The 21,349-nt window shown below is 43.0% G+C and overlaps 2 protein-coding genes across 2 annotated transcripts in view; both read right to left on the bottom strand.

The window, feature by feature from the left end:
* The window catches only part of LOC119353263 (mediator of RNA polymerase II transcription subunit 33A-like), an 8,602-nt gene extending 4,079 nt beyond the window's left edge, over positions 1 to 4,523 (bottom strand). The window contains exons 1-8 of the mRNA XM_037619858.1: positions 4,150 to 4,523; positions 3,957 to 4,070; positions 3,477 to 3,830; positions 2,497 to 2,813; positions 1,883 to 1,974; positions 1,471 to 1,795; positions 836 to 1,043; positions 445 to 559 (exon numbers count right to left, since the gene is read on the bottom strand). Of these exons, the coding sequence (XP_037475755.1) occupies positions 445 to 559; positions 836 to 1,043; positions 1,471 to 1,795; positions 1,883 to 1,974; positions 2,497 to 2,813; positions 3,477 to 3,830; positions 3,957 to 4,070; positions 4,150 to 4,451 (1,827 nt within the window). The 5' untranslated portion in view covers positions 4,452 to 4,523. The remainder of the gene's footprint in view (positions 1 to 444; positions 560 to 835; positions 1,044 to 1,470; positions 1,796 to 1,882; positions 1,975 to 2,496; positions 2,814 to 3,476; positions 3,831 to 3,956; positions 4,071 to 4,149) is intronic.
* A 3,002-nt stretch (positions 4,524 to 7,525) lies between these two features.
* Positions 7,526 to 8,527, bottom strand: LOC119357599 (probable calcium-binding protein CML24). Its single transcript, XM_037624494.1, has one exon. It carries the CDS (start codon positions 8,525 to 8,527, stop codon positions 7,787 to 7,789), a length of 741 nt encoding a protein of 246 aa, XP_037480391.1. The 3' UTR covers positions 7,526 to 7,786.
* Between the last annotated feature and the right edge of the window lie 12,822 nt (positions 8,528 to 21,349).

Here is a 21,349-nt window from a genome sequence, read left to right on the forward strand (position 1 = left end):
GTAACAAAAAGCTTCAACAACGTAGCAAATTAGAAAATGTGCAGTTCAGAATATTTCTACGCTGAAAACATAAACTTGTCCTATATTGAGAAATACAGGCTAGCCTTGCTTTTTCTAATACAGCAAAGAAATATGTACTAGAGCCATGAAGTTTGGGGCCATTTTCTGAACTCTTTGCTTAACGCTAACGAACAATCACTGATACTAAGATATGATTTTTACCAGAATCAGCATAAAGTAAATAGTGGATTTGGAAAGCATGGACAAGTCAACTCAATATTACTCCGTATACTGTTGTGGAGATCAACTCGTCAAAAAACACTAAATATTTTCATAAGACCTTAAAGAATTTTGATTAGTTATTATGAATTTGTAATTTTTCATGGCAAATTGGCAAAATGTAAGCATGTTGGAAACTCTTAACAATAAATAAAAGTAAATTACCTGAATATTCCACCCACGCACAAGTGATGCACCGCACACAATTTTAGCTGCAGCTGACTTTTCTTGTTCTGAACCATTCAATGCGATGTGGTACAGTTTATCCAGTTCCGCAACACTGAATAGACAAAACAGAACTACAAATCAAAGAACTAACATGATATACAGATAAGTAGGACCAGGGAAGTGCTGGGGTGAATTGAGAAGTATAATGAACAAAGAAACTAATGGCTGGTAGAATAATATTCAAGAAATGTGTTTTAACTTCGCTTTGTCAAAGATGCAATACAGAAAGAAAACTGCTTTAAAATACTCGGTGGAGTGGGAAAAAACTGTTCAATTCAATGCTCGCCTCTAAAATTTCTATTTTGGTTCCAGATTTAGCTCCATATACCTTGAAGCAGGAGTAGCAATGAGAGCATTTTTCAGTGGATCAGATAGTGGAGCTCCTTGCATGAAGTTTACCCATGGTGATTCCTGGGGTAAAGATGTATCCTTCGAATGCCCCGGTAGTACAACATAACCAGGCCACAAGTAAGCAGTTGTGTCGATCAAATTCCTCGAAATACAGGCTTCAACTATAAGATGTAGCATGTTTCCAACTGAAAAAATATAGGTAGTAGGGGGTTAAAAGCTAAGACAACCAGAGATAAATATGTTTTCAAAGTATTAGTGCAACAGTATGAAAATATAAAATCAAAGAACAGCTAGCAACTAAATAATAAAACAGAATACTACCAGGATCCACTAAGCAGTCAGAAGTCAGTTTAGTTTACAAAACATGACCAAATTGCTAGCACAAATATAATACTCTACTTAGATTGAACTATAAATAGAAGGACATGACATTGTTAAAAGAAGTACAGGAAAAATATGCCTAACAGGAAAAATCACAAATACTCACAAGCAACATTTTTCAGAAATGCCAAGACAGATTGCATATACACAAAAGTTGTCACAAATAGTAACCTCAGTGAATATTATTGAACTGTAACAACCATCAAGCATAATAAGAAAAGGTACAGGTACCAGCTTTCGTCGAAGAGTCACTCTGGCCAATCATGCCAGGGTTGCCACCAACCTTACAGTTGGCCCTAAATATTGCAGCTTTTGAAGCCGCAGCATTGGCCACATTCACCAACGATGAAGGTGGTACAAGAAGTCCTGAATATTGCACCAAATCCTGAAGAGAAGATACAAGTCCTAGTCTTCGGGGCAGACTTTTGTTTCCTTCAGCTCCACATGCATCAGTTTCTTCCTTGAGAATTGCAGCAATCGCTAGTGGAATAAGAGCTAATAGCATGCATAATCTTGTGTCTAGATGAGGAATTGGACCCTCTAGAGGTTCTCTAGCCTAGCAACGACATTAGCGTGTGAGGCCACAAAGAACTAAGTGATATGATTTCACCCATGATAATACATCAAAGGAAATGTTTATTACCCGTTGTACAAGACGAAGGGCAGAAATCCAAAGAGCTTTAAAAGTTTCCTGCCAACTTGCCTCATTAATTGCTTGGGCTGTCTTGGACATTTCTGAATCAAGGCAAATATGGTATTAGTCAATGAAAACCATGCCACACCTATAATAAAATTGGAAGATCTAAACATTATGATCAAAATTCACACTGTCGGTTACTATATAAAGACGACAGCGCAGATATGTAAAAAGATCTTCAGACACTAACAGTCTAACACAGATAGGCCCTGTTTGGTTCAGCTTTTATCGACGGATTCCGTTGCCGCGCAGCAGAATCTGAACCAAAGGGCGAACCCAGCAGAATCCGATTCCAGAAATCCGCTGCCAAAATCTAAACCAAAAGCTGAAGCAGCCCAGGACGTGCTTTCCAAAATCTGATTTCGCTGCGGGCCAAAATCTGAAAAAGCTGTATCGGCTGGTTTGCCAAATGACTACATTTTTTTCACATCAGATTTTCCACAGCTGTTTTTTCACAGCAGATTTTTCGCAGCTGCTTTTAGAAATCCACAGCCGAACCAAACAGGGCCATAAAAAGGTGAAATAATTCAAGTCAATATAAGCTGATCGTGTGGGAGTACCTTTTATAATCTCGATAGCAGATATACCGCCTAGATGCCTCCCATCCATTGCATTCTCCATGTAAATATCAAATATAATCCAACAGGCAGCTCTCCCAGCTCCTGTAAGTTGGCCCAGCATGGAATTGCTGGATCTCAAGTTACCAAGAACACCCACAAGCCGTTTGTTGTTTGGTTGGTAATCTAGATTGCTCACTCTCCAGATATACATCACCAGATCATCAATTTTATGACTAGTAGGCAATAATCTCTCGAGTGCCATCTTGTGAGCTTCAATCAGTGTCAGCCTCTGGCTCAGAGCACTGAATTTGTCAGGCCTAACCTAGAAAATTGTCTAATTAGCACAAACTAGCCAATTGTAATGTTGATTCTTAGCTACACCAAAGAATAAATTGACTGACAAGTTTTTTTTGGTGTAGTTGTTAGGCAAGGTGATGTGAATTTATATATAAGAAAAGTCTTACATTCTTAACACATAATAATGGAGCATGTTTACAGAAACGACAGCAACAAAGCCTTTCAGTCCCAAACAAGTTGCGGTAGGCTAGAGTTGCAACCCATAAGATCTCGAAACCTAGTCATAGCTCTGGCACGTGGATAGCTAACGTCCACGCACCCCTGCCCATGGCTAGTTCTTTAGAGCATGTTCACAAATTGGAAATAAAAAAGGAATAGCTAATGGAGCAGTAAGTTAACATTTGAGTAGTCACTATCTGTGCAAAGTGGAAAAGGAGTCGGAACAACCTACAGAAATGCAGCTTTACCTTGACATAATTACTATGGTTAATTATAATACTTGTGCCTACTCTGTTTGTTATATTTGATTGTAAAAGAAGACCTAATCATCCCCTTATCCTCACATGGTAACCCAACAAGGTAACAGGTGTCAAAATATGATGATTGGCTGCAGGCAAAACTGAATGCCCATGGGTATGAATATCTACAAAGTTGACATGTTAATAAGTTTGTTCAAGACGTACATGTTAAGGCATATCAAGCGCAGAAATGCTTGAATCTTCCTATCAGCGGCCATCATATGCAACACTTCCAAAGCCATGACGGTGTTCTTTCGACGTAGCTGTTCACGCTGCTCATTTTGCTTCACAGCGGAGACCCCCTTGACATCCATGTCCATGGGCTGTGGCCCTTCATTGGGATATACACTCTCCTGCTCCAGAGTCGTTCCAGATGAAATACCGCAATCCTCCAGCACGGAATCGATCAGTTTGGTGATCACAATCAACACAAACAGGATGACAACATGCCCAAAGTCCGTTCCAGAAACCCAGTAGGTTTTAGACAGTTGCAGAGCAGCGTCGATGGATTTCGTTATCCTGGGAGCCAAAGTAACCATGTATGAGCAACTGAGCAGCAACTAGCAAGCAGCATACATACAGATCACTGATAGCAGAAATCTGAACCGGGCTTCCCGTTCAAACATTGCATAGCTGAACCCTTACTTGTCACGATTAGGCCCGGCCAGGAGAGACAGCGAGGAAGACGTGACGTTGCCCTTCAGCAGCTCCAGGTACAGCCGGTACGCCTCCGGCTGCGCCCGCCGCTGCGGCAGAACCCTGCAAAAACCACCGCCAGAGAGTCACTCTCGCATATCCTTCAAAAGGGCAGGTAAAACGGGCGGGCACTGGCACGGACCTGGCGGTGAGGAGCGCGAGGACGTGGAGCGGGCAGAGGAGGCGGGACGACATGGCCTGGTCGAGCAGCTTCCAGAGCGAGGGCGAGTTGTGCGCGAAGCAGAGGTTGGAGACGAGGATCCCGGCGAGGTCCGCGCTGGGGACCCCGGCCCCCGGCTCCCCGGCGACGAGGCGGGAGATCTCCACCGCCCGCAGCAGCGGCGGGTCCCCGCGCGCCTCCGACGCCTTGACCGCCGCCATCACCCTCCGCTCCAGCAGCTCGCCCCCGGCCCCGGCCAGGGTCGGCGCCTCCGCCGCCCCCATTCGCTCGCGGGCGACGTCGCCGAGGGTTTGGGTTTGGGATTTCGCGTCTCGATTTCGCCTTCCCTCTCCCTCTCTCTCTCTCTCTTGGATGGATCCTTGTGGATGGAAGGGGGGAAGAAGATGGTTTATGAGGCGGGGGACAGGATGGGGGGATCTGGGCCGTCGGATCGTTCTGTTTTGGGATGGGGCCGTCGGATCTCCGTCCCGTCGCCCTCGGTCGCAGTCGTACCGTGCGAGACGGGATTGACTTTCCAACGGAATGCCTGGCCATTCTCGGGCCCAGGCGATGAGACGAATTGTCCTTTGTGTCTTCTTTTTTATGGTAAAAAAGACCCCGGAATTATCATTAGAGGAAGAGAAATTGGGTAAAACGTCCGTGGCGTCAGGGTCGGCACACCGCACACAAATATCTAGATAAAATAGATAATGTGGCAAACAATAAATGAAAAAAAAAGAAACATGTGATAACATAGCTAGTTACTACTAGTATGAGTAACATCACACATGTCAAAGCAAGATGAGTCTATAGCCTAATAAATAAAGTGTTGCATCTTACCACACATATGTTACTCCTCACTATAGAGGTAGTAACATAGAATAGTAACATGGACATGTTACTATACCTATTGGTGATTGTACCAGGTGTATGCTAACAGGTTGATTGTCATGGTGCTCCACTTGCTTCTTCCTTGCATCCAACTCTGGGGTTTTTTTCTCTTTGAAATCCGTGTTCACAAATCATGGCGTCGTGTGAAGGACGCTCGACATCATCGTGCTAGTCAAAGTCTTTCCTTTAAAGGAGCTATCATGTGGATTTTGGACAAGACAACTTCATTGATTTTTCTGTTGAAGAAACCGCAATACATGAAAAACACGGAATGTAGATGCAAGGCCCCTCCCTTCTGGCATAGACAGACCAAAGCATAGATAGAATCATCTACGCGACTCCTTCGAGGCTTCGACCCGTCCTTCGAACCACAAATGCTAATCCATGCATTATGCTGGGGGACGTAGATTGGATCTCGACCGTCACCCTGGCAATGCACTTTTCTATTGAAAATTGACAACAATCATTAAACCTCAAACCTTAAGGTAATTAACGACATGAATAAGCTTCTGAGACCACCATCTTGAATCTATCTCCTTCCTCTAGCTTTTATCGTTCGATTTGGTATACAACCATATCAATGTGTTCCCTCTCGACACCTCTTATACTTTCACATGCTGGAACAAGAGGCCACAACGGGTAAGATTGAAGGGGGCAAGAGTACCTGAGTTAATCTAGTTGATCCAGTTGTCATGAGGAACAAGAGTGCTTAAGTTCCTAGTTGTTGATCTGTCCATATACCAATATTTGGTCACCATGTAATTTTGACCTTTGTGCATATTAAGATATTGGGCGAGTCAAATGATAGTATGCCAAACATGGGAATGCCCTATAATCCCTGGAGGGGATATGTGTGTAATCAAATGAGCTTTCATTGGTGCATCAAGGATGTTTTTAACCGGGTATGGACCAAAGGTAAGTCGATTGTTCTCATTCAAGCATATTTTGTTCAAAGTCGGGATGGCGTAATTCCATGATCTCATCGCTCCCTCCGTCTAGCACATCATCTTGGATGCAATGACTTTTGACTCATGTTGTGTGGGCATAATCAACAATCATGGCTGGAAGAAGATCTTACCTCTCGATGCTATATGGTATCGATGTGTTTTGAGAGTGAATGCATATCAGTGGGTTTCCTACTAGTGTCACAACTCGCTATCGCTCCTTTCCATCTTCCTTGAGCTTTTGGTGTGTAAGAACTGGGTATATTTCCGTCGAGCAATTAGTGGGAAAGGGGTAAAGCTTGGTTGGAATATGGCATGTGATGAGATAGAAATGCTCAGCACCAATTGGGGCTCTTATAGTGAATAATCAACAGTGCCATTTTTTTTGTTAGTATGGTGAAATCCTAGGATTTGTGTCGATGGTTAGTCAAATCTATTTTTCGTCAATATTAGCCAAAATATGATTGTTAAAATCTTAATTAAAACACAGGCGAGCCTATGAAATCATTTGAACTCAAAATAAGCACAAGGGTAACTCTCAGCTTTTGAATAGGCTGCAAAGAAAAGCAAAACCACCAATTATATCTTGGGTTGCTCCGCTAGTGTCAACAGTGGAATTGGGTGAGGTTCCTCAACCATTTTGCGGTAGTGACCAGGCGATGGTCTCATTTTCTCTCCTTGGTGTCTATATGATGCGATATATCGCTATATGTGTGTTCATGTTCCCCGTTGTCGTTGTGGTGTTCTCTTCACCGTTGTTCCGAACACGGCATAAATTTAGTCCAAAAAATGGTTCGACTCCAATACTTTTTATCTACATAAGGCTTTTACCATGACGACTTCTTCGAGGCGTTGGTATAGCTGGATCTTAGCATGTCCTTTTTCTAACTACGTGATACAATGTTAGGCCGATTCCTACAATGAAGGAAGTGGGGGAGGGCTCGTGCTAGTGATCGGGCTATGTAAGAACCAAGTCCTATTTTGCTAATTTTCTGAAATATCTTCTATCGTCGGCGACCAGAGCGTAGCCAAATGGTTAGGTTTCTTGTGGTTAAACCAGCCCACCCAATCCTAAACTTTGGCACTTGTGCACATATTTTTTTGAATTTATTTTAAGGGTGTGTTTAGGACATATCTAGATGTGCTCTAGTTATTGCACATCTAAGTGAGTGAATCAAGTATAAAGAGGAAAAGAAAAAAGAAAAAGAAAAATATCCACACGAATCTCAACGCAAGATCAATGACATAGGACTTAGATGTATAATACTTATGGCACATCTAGATGTGCTTTAGCAAAAATGTTATTTTAATTTTTTTGACAATGTTTGTTTAGAGGAGACGTTTCTGTCAACTAAGAGGCGTTTGTGTCGACTTTGTCAATCTCAAGATGTTGTGTCGGCCGGGTAAGGTGCTCTTAGGAATAGGGTGTGTGTACGTACGTCCATAGGGTGAGTGTACATGCGTATATGATTATACTATATGTTAAAAAAAGTTCATGAAAAGTTTACAACACCACATGATTAGACACACAAAAAATAATGCTCAACGGCCCTGTAATCTGAACCTTTGGGGATCGTATGTATGAAACCTATTAATTAATCTTGCAATCTCTTATCTTCTCCATTTTCTTGGAGCTTCAGAGGTTGCATTGCATCTGAGCATATCGTGGACGAACATAAAGAAAGAAAGGGCTGTTCTTCATCATCGAGCTTACTACATAAACGGCGGGCCGATGCATGCATCGCTTGTGTGTAATCGTAAAAGCCGATCGATCGTGCGTCAGATCAGACGTTGATCCCTTGCATCATGATCTTGAACTCGCCGAAGTCGACGCGGCCGTCGCTGTCGCGGTCGACGTTGCAGATCATCTCCCGGACGTTGGCCAGGCTGCTGGCCTCGGGCATGCCCAGCTTCTTGAGCACCTCCTGCAGCTCCGACGCCGAGATGAAGCCGTCGCCGTCGACGTCGAACACCTTGAAGGCCTCCCGCATCTCCTCCTCGTCCTGCCCGCCGGCGCCGCCCTCCTCGGCGTCGTCGGCGAGGGCGCCGAAGAGCGCGTCGCCGAGCGCGCGGTGGAGGCCCTCGAAGTCCTCGAAGCGGAGCCCGGAGGCGCCGGGCGGCACGTGCGCGCCGACGGTGGCGGCCAGGCTGGCGCGGTCCGCCTCCAGCCCGAGCGCGTCCAGCGCCTGCGCCAGCTCGTCCACCGTGATCTCGCCGTCGCCGTTGCGGTCGAACATGTCGAAGACGCGCCGCAGCCGCACCGCGTTCAGGCTGCCGTTGCGCAGGCGGAACGACGGCGACGGCGAGCCCTTGGACAGGGCCTTGGCCGCGCCCTGGCTCTGCTGATGCTCGCCGGCCATTGCCTTGCTTATTTTCGGACGGTGTGGGGAGGAGGACCGCGCCGAGACTCTCGCAGCTTTATAGGACGGGGGGTGGAAGGAGGAGCGGGGCCGCGTCGTGTCCCCGGCGGAGGCGGAGGGCTGGCTTGGCTTCGTTCCTTCCTTTTTCTCTGCCGGGAAATCCATCGCCTACCATACTATTTCCGTGGAAACAGCCGATCGGAACCGACTCACGGTGGACGTGCTGGATCTGTTAGGTATGTCCCCGGCAGTAGGCAGCACACTTTCGCACCGGCTCGGGTTGGCTTTGCTCTCTTCGTTTCTGGGCCTCTGGTTCCATGGAAGCTCGTATTCATACGTTTTGTCTGCCTCACTGACTGTGGTCCGTTTTTCCTGTGTCTTCTGGTTCCATGTCCCATATTTCCCTCTTTCTGTTTATTTTTTTCATGGACTCTTTCTGATTTAAAAGGTCTACGTGTCGGCTAGATGGATAGTTCGCCAAATATAATATAATACAAACTAGCAAAAGGGCCGGTGCGTTGCAACGGGGAAAATAATTCATAATCTTCAATGGCAACGACCACATTTCTGCATCACTGAGATATACTATCACTCTACATTTCGTGAAATCATGAAAAAATAATAAACTCGTGAACATTTTTCACCTTCGTGAACACTTTTATAAATTTTGAAACATTTTTAAAATTTATGAACATTTTATACTATTTGCAAACATTTTTTCATATAATTTTCTTGAATCGGCGAACATTTCTAGAATCAATGGACATTTTTGGAAATTAGTGGAACAAATTTTGAAATTCATGAACATTTTTTTGGTTTAACGAACATATTTTGGAATGCACGACCATTTTTGAATTAATGAACATTTTATGAATGAATAAACTATTTTGTAAGTCATGATATTTTTTGAATTTTAGGATATTTTTTCATTCATGAATATTTTATGAGTTGGCCAAAATTTGTGCAATTACATTAACATTTTTTAATACAAAAACTTTTTAAAAAATCACGAACATTTATTGTTTCACCAACATTTTTTTCAAAATTTCAAACACTTTTTGAATAAGCAAACATTTTTTTACAGAATCACAAACATTTTTTGAATCCACAAACATTTTATCATTTAGTGAACATTTTATTTCAAAATTATCAGTTTTTAAGGATGGTAATGGGCGAGACCACTCTAGCAGGCACCAGTACTCGCCGCCCCCTCTGCTTTGTTCGGGGATATGGAGTCGGCCCAATGGTTGACGGTTCATTGGTCGCTTGCCTAATGTCCCTATTCCACTCCATCTGCAGAAGGTCTATAAATTTTGTCTCAAGTCGAACGGTGTAATGTTTGATCAAGTTTATAGAAAAAACTATCAACAACTATAAAAACAAATTACTATCATTAAATATATAATAAAATATATTTTATATTGTATCCATTTAGTATTGTAGTCGATGGTGCTTTTCCGTGCAAATTTGATCAAACTTGGCATGGTTTGATATGAGAAAAAGCTATATATCCTATTTGGAGACGGAGGAAGTACTTTTTTTAGGAAAGCCATCATGACTAGCTTTATTAAAAATTAAATAGGGATCACATCGTCCACAAGGTTGTGAACTAGGCAGTTCGGAGGCTCCACCGTCCAACTACTAGAAATCTTATTACGAAAACCATGATTAACTAGCACATGCGCCGCTTGATGAGAAGAACGATAACAATGTTTAAATTTGACCTTCCCGATTGACGAAGACACGTCCACATATTCCACAAAGATCACCGCCGCGGCATCCCACCATCTTGTCTGTCCAGTACAGTAATCAATCGTTGTCAAGGAGTCAAACTCAACTTCCACTCGAGGGAACCCCAGAGAGTTTGCAAAGATTAGTCTATCACGCATAGGCATAGCCTCCGTTGTCACCACATCTGCTGCATAAGGTATAAATAAACATTGTGCCGCCAAAAAATTACCCTTACCGTCTCTAAGAACAGCTACAGTGGCTCTTGCACCTTCATCCATATGGAACGAGGCATCCACGTTTAGCTTCACAAACTTGGGTTCTGACTTACTCCATTTATTATGTTCCTGTACACCATGAATTTTTAAGTTAGCTTGATGAAAATTGTTTGCAATTGCCAGGACCGAAATAGGCCTTCTCGAGGGAGGTGGCGGTGATCCATCATGGGTGAGCTCACGATGCACCCACCATAAGTACCAAGCCCCAACCGCTATCAGTTATTTGACATCCAAATTAGGCTTTATAGGGATCAGGTATTCGAGTATGATTGAACCAGAGCGAATTAATTAACTTCACTTCTTCAACAATGTCCAGTATACCCAGCTGGATCCACAGTTCCTTGGCATGTGTACAGTAAAAAAGCAGATGGCGTACATCTTCCGCGCCCTGGTGACAAATCAGACATGAGCCATTGGTACCCACACGTCTGTTAGTGAGTATGTATCTTAGGGGGGTAATTCTATGAAGTGCATGCCAACAAAAAAAATATCTGAATCTTACATGGAACCTGCAATTTTCACAGTGTAGGCCATACTTCTGATTAGTTTGATCCAGCTGGGCGTTCCAATACATTTGCATGCACCCGAAAAGATTGAATCCATTGTAATCGGTACACCGGACGAACTAAAAAAACACCCCTCTGATCTGGGTTCCAGGCAATAAAATCATCAAATGCATTGTGATTAATTGGGATTTGCATGATCCTTCTGATGTAGACATGGTTAAAAATAGAATGATCAGGGGCTCATCCCATGCTCCCATATGAGGGTCGATGAGATCACTAACAACCGAGAGAATAGTTTGACCTCGGTTTGAGATAACCTTCCTATCCGGGTTGGCTGGCACCCAAGGGTCACTCCATATATTCATATTCTCTCCAATTCTGATGCGCCAAATATATCTCAGCTTAAAGGTTTCTAGCCCCTTCATAATACTTTGCCATGTAAAGGATGCTCCATTCTTCAGCGCTGTTTGGAGTAAACTTACATTTGGATAATATTATGCTTTCAAAACTCAGGCACAAAGAGAATCTGGGTTCATTATAAGTCGCCAACATTGTTTCGAGAGCATTGCCAAATTGAAAGAGTGGAGGTCCCTAAAGCCCATCCCACCTTCATTTTTTTTGATAGCACAGTTTCCACCGAGTGTAGCAATGCATCCTTTTGTGTTCCTCCTCATCCCCCCCCCCCCCACCAAAACTAAGCAATCAAACTAGTGATCTCTTTGCAAATAACTTTAGGTATACTAAAAGCTAACATGGCAAAAACGGGATTGCTTGGGATACAGATTTAGTAAGAATTTCCTTGCCACCAGTGGACAATTGTTTATCCATTCACCCTCTTAGCCTTTCTTTAATTCTTTCACCAAAGTGTCTGAAACACTCACTTCTATCTGCTCCCACCATTGCTGGAAGCCCGAGATACTTGTCAGATAAAGCTTCAGTGTCAATGTTTAGCTGTTGGCAAATTTCAGTCCTAGATACGACAGGAATGTTTGGACTGAAAAAGACACTAGATTACGACAAGCTCACCAATTGTCCCGAACACTAACAGTAGGTATCCAGAACATGCTGTAAGGAAGCTGCATTTAAAGTATCTGCTTTCATTAGAATCAAAGAATCATCAGCAAACAACAGGTGTCATACTAATGACGCATTTCTGCACACTCTAATTGTTGGGTAACGTTGCATGGAAAACAAAAAAATTCTACGCATAAGCAAGATCTATCCATGGAGATGCATAGCTACGAGAGGGGAGAGTGTGTCTACGCACCCTCGTGGATCAAAAAGTGGAAGCGTTTATCAACACGGTTGATGTAGTCGTACACCTTCACGATCTGCCCGATCAAGTACCGAACGTACGACACTGATACGTCCCATCATATCTATAATTTTTGATTTTTTCATGCCAATATTCTACAACTTTGATACACATTTGGCAACTTTTTATATTATTTTTGGGACTAACATATTGATCCAGTGCCCAGTGACAGTTCCTGTTTGTTGCATGTTTTTTGTTTCGTAGAATATCCATATCAAACGGAGTCCAAACGCGATAAAAACTTTTGAAGATTTTTTTCAGAATATATATGATTTGGGGAAAAGGAATCAACGTGATACGATGCCTGAGGGGCCCACAAGCCCTTGAGGCGCGCCCCCTATCCAGGGCACGGCCAGGGGGCTTGTGGCCACCCTGTAAGGCGGTTGGTGCCCTTCTTCGGCTGCAAGAAAGCTAATATCCGGATAAAAATCATGCCAAAATTTCAGCCTAATCGGAGTTACGGATCTCCGGGAATTTAAGAAACGGTGAAAGCCAGAATATGGGAACGTAGAAACAGAAGGAAACGGAGAGAGATCCAATCTCGGAGGGGCTCTTGTCCCTCCGCCACCATGGAGGCCAAGGACCAGAGGGGAAACCCTCCTCCCATCTAGGGGGGAGGCCAAGGAAGAAGAAGAAGGAGGGGTGCTCTCTCCCCCCTCTCCTGGTGGCGCGGGAACGCCGCTGGGGCCATCATCGTGATGGCGATCTACACCAACAACTTCGCCGCTATCATCACCAATTCTCTTCCACTCTATGCAGTGGTGTAACACCTCTTCTCCATGTTGTGATCTCTACTTAAACATGGTGCTCAACACTATATATTATTTCCCAATGATGTATGGCTATCCTATGATGTTTGAGTAGATCCATTTTTGTCCTATGGGTTGATTGATGATCGTGATTGGTCTGAGTTGTATGTTTTATTATTGGTGTTGTCCTATCGTGCCCTTCGTGTCGCGGAGGCGTGAGGGATCCCCGCTATAGGGTTTGCAATGTTCATGATTTGCTTATGGTGGGTGCCGTGAGTGACAGAAGCACAAACCCGAGTAAGTAGGTTGTTTGTGTATGGGAGTAAAGAGAACTCGATACTTTAATGCTATGGTTGGTTTTACCTTAATGATCTTTAGTAGTTGCGAATGCTTGCTAGAGTTCCAATCGTAAGTGCATATGATCCAAGTAGAGAAAGTATGTTAGCTTATGCCTCTCCCTCATATAAAATTACAATAATGATTACCGGTCTAGTTATCGATTGCCTAGGGAAAAATAACTTTCTTGTTACAAAAAGCTCTCTACTAAAACTAACTTAATTGTTTCTTTATCTAAACAGCCATAGCTTTTATTTACGTGTTCTTTATTATCTTGCAAACCTATCCCATTACACCTACAAAGTACTTATAGTTTCATCCTTGTTCTAGGTAAAGCGAATGTTAAGCGTGCATAGAGTTGTATCGGTGATCGATAGAACTTGAGGGAATATTTGTTCTACCTTTAGCTCCTTGTTGGGTTTGACACTCTTACTTATCGAGAAAGGCTACAATTGATCCCCTATACTTGTGGGTTATCAAGACCTTTTTCTGGGGCCGTTGCCGAGGAGCAATAGTGTGGGGTGAATATTCTTGTGTGTGCCTATTTGCTTATCACTAAGTAGATTTTATTTTCTGTTCTAAGTTGTTCTCTATCTTTAGTTATGGATATGGAACAAGAAATACCAAAAAAATAGGTGTACTTGCTACTCATGGAGATGGAGAACCTCCTAAAACCATCGATGCTCGCTACGTGGAAAGTATATATTAAACACTACTTTGATAATCCTGAGAAAACCCCGTTCAACTTGATAATGGTAGACACGTTGGATCAACGTGAATACTTTAGGGATTATCGCTTGACTCTAAAAGGGAAACTATTATGGGTTCAAATTCATATGTTGCATTGGTATGCTCGGAATTTATGCTTGAGATATGATTATACTTGTTGCTCTAGGATGAAGGCTCCACACCTTCCCTTTTCATGCAAATTTAATGATAATGAAACCTTGGCTTCTTATGCTAACAATATATATGATTACTATAATGTGGAACAAATAGAAGAATTCGTTGCTTTTAAGGGTGCTTATGAAATTGAATCTTTGTTTGAAAAGTGTGAAATTATGATGATATTGTTTACTGAAGGAAATATGCCCTAGAGGAAATAATAAAGTTATTATTGATTTCCTTATTTCATGATAAATGTTTATTATTCATGCTAGAATTGTATTAACCAGAAAGATAATACATGTGTGAATACATAGACAAACATAGTGTCACTAGTATGCCTCTACTTGACTAGCTCATTGATCAAAGATGGTTAAGTTTCCTAGCCATAGACATGAGTTGTTATTTGATCAACGAGATCACATCATTAGGAGAATGATGTGATTGACTTGACCCATTTTGTTAGCTTAGCACTTGATCGTTTAAGTTTACTACTATTGCTTTCTTCATGACTTATACATGTTCCTATGTCTATGAGATTATGCAACTCCCGAATACCTGAGGAATACTTTGTGTTCTACCAAACGTCACAACGTAACTGGGTGATTATAAAGGTGCTCTACAGGTGTCTTCGATGGTGTTCGTGGAGTTGGCATAGATCAAGAATAGGATTTGTCACTCCGATTGTCGGAGAGGTATCTCTGGGCCCTCTCGGTGATGCACATCACTATAAGCCTTGCAAGCAATGTGACTAATGAGTTAGTTGCAGGATGTTGCATTACGGAACGAGTAAAGAGACTTGCCGGTAATGAGATTGAACTAGGTATTGAGATACCGACGATCGAATCTCGGGCAAGTAACATACCGATGACAAAGGGAACAACGTATGTTGTTATGTGGTTTGACCAATAAAGATCTTCGTAGAATATGTAGGAACCAATATGAGCATCCAGGTTCCGATATTGGTTATTGACCGGAGACATGTCTCGGTCATGTCTACATAGTTCTCGAACCCGTAGGGTCCGCACGCTTAAAGTTCTGTGACGATTGATATTATGAGTTTTTGTGTTTTGATGTACCGAAGGTAGTTCGGAGTCCCGGATATGATCATGGACATGACAAGGAGTCTTGAAATGTCCGAGGCATAAATATCGATATATTGGAAGGTTATATTCGGACACCGGATGAGTTTCGGGGGTTATCGGATAAATACCGGAGAACCGGGATGTTACCGGAACCTCTCGGGGGGTTATTGGGCCTTATGGGCCCAAGTGGAGGAAGAGGAGAGGCGGGCAGCTAGGGGCACGCGGCCCCCCTAGCCCAAACCGAATTGGACTAGGGGGCCGCCCCCTTTCCTTCTTCTTCTCCTCCCCTTCCTTCCCCTCTCCTACTAGGACTAGGAAAGAGGGGGGAATCCTACTTGGAGTAGGATTGCCCCCCTTGGGCGCGCCTCCTCCTCCTTGGCCGCCCCCTCCTCCTCTCCCTCCTTTATATACAGGGATGGGGGCACCCCTTGGAGACACAACAATTGATTTGTTGATCTCTTAGCCGTGTGCGGTGCCCCCCTCCACGATAATCCACCTCGGTTATATCGTAGCAGTGCTTAGTCGAAGCCCTGCGTCGGTAGCTTCATCAACATCGTCACCACGCCGTCCTGCTGACGAAATTCTTCCCCGAGCTCTACTGGATCGTGAGTTCGCCAGACGTCACCGAGCTGAACGTGTGCTGAACACGGAGGTGCCGTACATTCGGTGCTGAGGATCGGTCAATCGTGAAGACGTACGACTACATCAACCGCGTTGTTATAACGCTTCTGCTTAATGGTCTACGAGGGTACGTGGACGACATTCTCCCCTCTCGTCGCTATGCATCACCATGATCTTGCGTGTGCGTAGGAAAATTTTGAAATTACTACGTTCCACAACAGTGGCATCCGAGCCAAGTTTATGCGTAGATGTTATATGCACGAGTAGAACACAAGTGAGTTGTGGGCGATACAAGTCATATTGTTTACCAGCATGTCATACTTTGGTTCGTCGGTATTGTTGGATGAAGCGGCCCGGACCGACATTACGCGTACGCTTACGTGAGACTGGTTCTACCGACGTGCTTTGCACATAGGTGGCTGGCGGGTGTCAGTTTCTTCAACTTTAGTTGAACCGAGTGTGGCTACGCCTGGTCCTTGAGAAGGTTAAAACAACACTAACTTGACGAACTATCGTTGTGGTTTTGAGGCGTAGGTAAGAACGGTTCTTGCTCAGCCCGTAGCAGCCACGTAAAACTTGCAACAACAAAGTAGAGGATGTCTAACTTGTTTTTGCAGGGCATGTTCTGATGTGATATGGTCAAGACATGATGCTATATTTATTGTATGAGATGATCATGTTTTGTAATAGAGCTATCGTCAACTGGCAGGAGCCATATTGTTGTCGCTTTATTGTATGCAATGCAATCGCCTTGTAATTGTTTTACTTTATCACTAAGCGGTAGCGATAGTCGTAGAAGCAATAGTTGGCGAGACGACAATGATGCTGCGATGGAGATCAAGGTGTCGCGCCAGTGACGATGGTGATCATGACGGTGCTTTGGAGATGGAGATCAAAGGCACAAGATGACGATGACCATATCATATCACTTATATTGATTGCATGTGATGTTTATCCTTTATGCATCTTATTCTGCTTTGTTTGACGGTAGCATTATAAGATGATCTCTCACTAAATTTCAAGGTAGAAGTGTTCTCCCTAAGTATGCACCGTTGCCAAAATTCATCGTGCCGAGACACCACGTGATGATCGGGTGTGATAAGCTCAACGTTCATCTACAACGGGTGTAAGACAGTTTTACACACGCAGAATACTCGAGTTAAACTTGACGAGCCTAGCATATGCAGATATGGCCTCGGAACACTGAGACCGAAAGGTCGAGCGTGAATCATATAGTAGATATGATCAACATAGTGATGTTCACCATTGAAAACTACTCCATTTCACGTGATGATCGGTTATGGTTTAGTTGATATGGATCACGTGATCACTTAGATGATTAGAGGGATGTCTATCTAAGTGGGAGTTCTTAAGTAATATGATTAATTGAACTTAAATTTATCATGAACTTAGTACCTGATAGTATTTTCCTTGTCTATGTTATTGTAGATAGATGGCTCGTGCTATTGTTCCATTGAATTTTAATGCGTTCCTTGAGAAAGCAAAGTTGAAAGATGATGGTAGCAATTACACAGACTGGGTCCGTAACATGAGGATTATCCTCATTGCTGCACAGAAGAATTATGTCCTAGAAGCACAGCTAGGTGCCAAACCCGCTGCAGGAGCAACACCAGATGTTATGAACGTCTGGCAGAGCAAAGCTGATGACTACTCAATAGTTCAGTGTGCCATGCTTTACGGCTTAGAACTGGGACTTCAACGACGTTTTGAACGTCATGGAGCATATGAGATGTTCTAGGAGTTGAAGTTAATATTTCAAGCAAATGCTCGGATTGAGAGATATGAAGTCTCCAATAAGTTCTATAGCTGCAAGATGGAGGCGAATAGTTCTGTCAGTGAACATATACTCAGAATGTCTGGGTACCATAATCACTTGACTCAACTGCGAGTTGATCTTCCAGTTGATAGTATCATTGACAGAGTTCTTCAATCACTGCCACCAAGCTACAAGAGCTTCGTGATGAACTATAATATGCAAGGGATGGATAAGACGATTCCCGAGCTCTTCGCAATGCTAAAGGCTGCGGAGGTAGAAATCAAGAAGGAGCATCAAATATTGATGGTCAAATAGACCACTAGTTTCAAGAAAAAGGGTAAAGGGAAGAAGAAAGGGAACTTCAAGAAGAACGACAAACAAGTTGCTGCTCAAGAGAAGAAACCCAAGTCTGGACCTAAGCCCGAGACTGAGTGCTTCTACTGGAAAGGGACTGGTCACTAGAAGCGGAACTGCCCCAAGTATTTGGCGGATAAGAAGGATGGAAAGGTGAACAAAGGTATATGTGATATACATGTTATTGATGTGTACCTTACTAGAGCTCGCAGTAGCACCTGGGTATTTGATACTGGTTCTGTTGCTAATATTTGCAACTCGAAACAGGGACTACGGATTAAGCGAAGACTGGCTAAGGACAAGGTGATGATGCGTATGGGAAATGGTTCCAAAGTCGATGTGATCGCCGTCGGCACGCTACCTCTACATCTACCTTTGGGATTAGTTTTAGACCTAAATAATTGTTATTTGGTGCCAACGTTAAGCATGAACATTATATTTGGATCTTGTTTGATGCGAGATGGTTATTCATTTAAATCTAAGAATAATGGTTGTTCTATTTATATGAGTAATATCTTTTACGGTCATGCACCCTTGAAGAGTGGTCTATTTGTGTTGAATCTCGATAGTAGTGATACACATATTCATAATGTTAAATCCAAAGGATGCAGAGTTGATAATGATAGTGCAAATTATTTGTGGCACTGCCGTTTGGGTCATATTGGTGTAAAGCGCATGAAGAAATTCCATACTAATGGACTTCTGGAATCACTTGATTATGAATCAGTTGGTACTTGTGAACCATGCCTCATGGGCAAGATGACTAAAACGCCGTTCTCCGGAACAATGGAGCGAGCAACAGACTTGTTGGAAATCATACATACTGATGTATGTGGTCCGATAAATATTGATGCTCGCGGCGGGTATCGTTATTTTCTCACCTTCACAGATGATTTGAGCAGATATGGGTATATCTACTTAATGAAACATAAGTCTGAAACATTTGAAAAGTTCAAAGAATTTCAGAGTGAAGTGGAAAATCATCGTAACAAGAAAATAAAGTTTCTACGATCCGATCGTGGAGGAGAATATTTGAGTTACGAGTTTGGTCTACATTTGAAATATTGTGGAATAGTTTCGCAACTCACACCACCCGGAACACCACAGCATAATGGTGTGTCCGAATGTCGTAATCGTACTTTACTAGATATGGTGCGATCTATGATGTCTCTTACTGATTTACCGCTATCGTTTTGGGGTTATGCTTTAGAGACAACTACATTCACGTTAAATAGGGCACCATCGAAATCCGTTGAGACGACGCCTTATGAACTATGGTTTGGCAAGAAACCAAAGATGTCATTTCTTAAAGTTTGGGGTTGCGATGCTTATGTGAAAAAGCTTCAACCTGATAAGCTCGAACCCAAATCGGAGAAATGTGTCTTCATAGGATACCCAAAGGAGACTCTTGGGTACACCTTCTATCACAGATCCGAAGGCAAGACATTTGTTGCTAAGAATGGATCCTTTCTAGAGAAGGAGTTTCTCTCGAAAGAAGTGAGTGGGAGGAAAGTAGAACTTGATGAGGTAACTGTACCTGCTCCCTTATTGGAGAGTAGTTCATCACAGAAACCGGTTCCCGTGACACCTACACCAATTAGTGAGGAAGCTAATGATGATGATCATGAAACTTCAGATCAAGTTACTACTGAACCTCGTAGGTCAACCAGAGTAAGATCCACGCTAAAGTGGTACGGTAATCCTATTCTGGAGGTCATGTTACTTGACCATGATGAGCCTACGAACTATGAGGAACCGATGATGAGCCCAGATTCCGCAAAATGGCATGAAGTGAGATGGGATCCATGTATGAGAACAAAGTGTGGACTTTGGTTGAGTTGCCCGATGATTGGCAAGCCATCGAGAATAAATAGATCTTCAAGAAGAAGACTGACACTGACGGTAACGTTACTGTCTACAGAGCTCGACTTGTTGCGAAAGGTTTTCGACAAGTTCAAGGAGTTGACTACGATGAGACCTTCTCACCCGTAGCGATCCTTAAGTCCGTCCGAATCATGTTAGCAATTGCCGCATTTTATGATTATGAAATTTGGCAAATGGATGTAAAGACTGCATTCCTGCATGGTTTTCTGGAAGAAGAGTTTTATATGATGCAACCTGAAGGTTTTATCGATCCAAAGGATACTAACAAAGTGTGCAAGCTCCAGCGATCCATTTATGGACTGGTGCAAGCCTCTCGAAGTTGGAATAAACGTTTTGATAGTGTGATCAAAGCATATGGTTTTATACAGACTTTTGGAGAAGCCTGTATTTACAAGAAAGTGAGTGGGAGCTATGTAGAATTTCTAATATTACATGTGGATGACATATTGTTGATTGGAAATGATATAGAATTTCTGGATAGCATAAAAGGATACTTGAATAAGAGTTTTTCAATGAAAGACCTCGGTGAAGCTGCTTATATATTGGGCATCAAGATTTATAGAGATAGATCAAGACACTCAATTGGACTTTCACAAAGCACATACCTTGATAAAGTTTTGAAGAAGTTCAAAATGGATCAAGCTAAGAAAGGGTTCTTGCCTGTGTTACAAGGTGTGAAGTTGAGTAAGACTCAATGCCCGACCACTGCAGAAGATAGAGAGAAAATGAAAAGTGTTCCCTATGCTTCAGCCATAGGCTCTATCATGTATGCAATGCTGTATACCAGACCTGATGTGTGCCTTGCTATTAGTTTAGCAGGGAGGTACCAAAGTAATCCAGGAGTGGATCACCGGACAGCGGTCAAGAACATCTTGAAATACCTGAAAAGGACTAAGGATATGTTTCTTGTTTATGGAGGTGACAAAGAGCTCGTCGTAAATGGTTACGTCGATGCAAGCTTTGACACTGATCCGGACGATTCGAAATCGCAAACCGGATACGTGTTTATTTTGAACGGTGGAGCTGTCAGTTGGAGCAGATCTAAACAAAGCGTCGTGGCGGGATCTACATGTGAAGCGGAGTACATAGCTGCTTCGGAAGCAACAAATGAAGGAGTCTGGATGAAGGAGTTCATATCCGATCTAGGTGTCATACCTAGTGCATCGGGTCCAATGAAAATCTTTTGTGACAGTACTGGTGCAATTGCCTTGGCAAAGGAATCCAGATTTCACAAGAGAACCAAGCACATCAAGAGACGCTTCAATTCCATCCGGGATCAAGTCCAGGTGGGAGACATAGAGATATGCAAGATACATACGGATCTGAATGTTGCAGACCCGCTGACTAAGCCTCTTCCACGAGCAAAACATGATCAACACCAAGACTCCATGGGTGTTGGAATCATTACTGTGTAATCTAGATTATTGACTCTAGTGCAAGTGGGAGACTGAAGGAAATATGCCCTAGAG

The sequence above is a fragment of the Triticum dicoccoides genome, chromosome 2A (assembly GCF_002162155.2).
Source record: "Triticum dicoccoides isolate Atlit2015 ecotype Zavitan chromosome 2A, WEW_v2.0, whole genome shotgun sequence".
NCBI classification, from domain to species: domain Eukaryota; kingdom Viridiplantae; phylum Streptophyta; class Magnoliopsida; order Poales; family Poaceae; genus Triticum; species Triticum dicoccoides.

Excerpts from the sequence above, each read along its gene's own strand:
- LOC119357599 (XM_037624494.1), bottom strand. The coding sequence starts at position 8,527 with ATGGATTTCCCGGCAGAGAAAAAGGAAGGAACGAAGCCAAGCCAGCCC.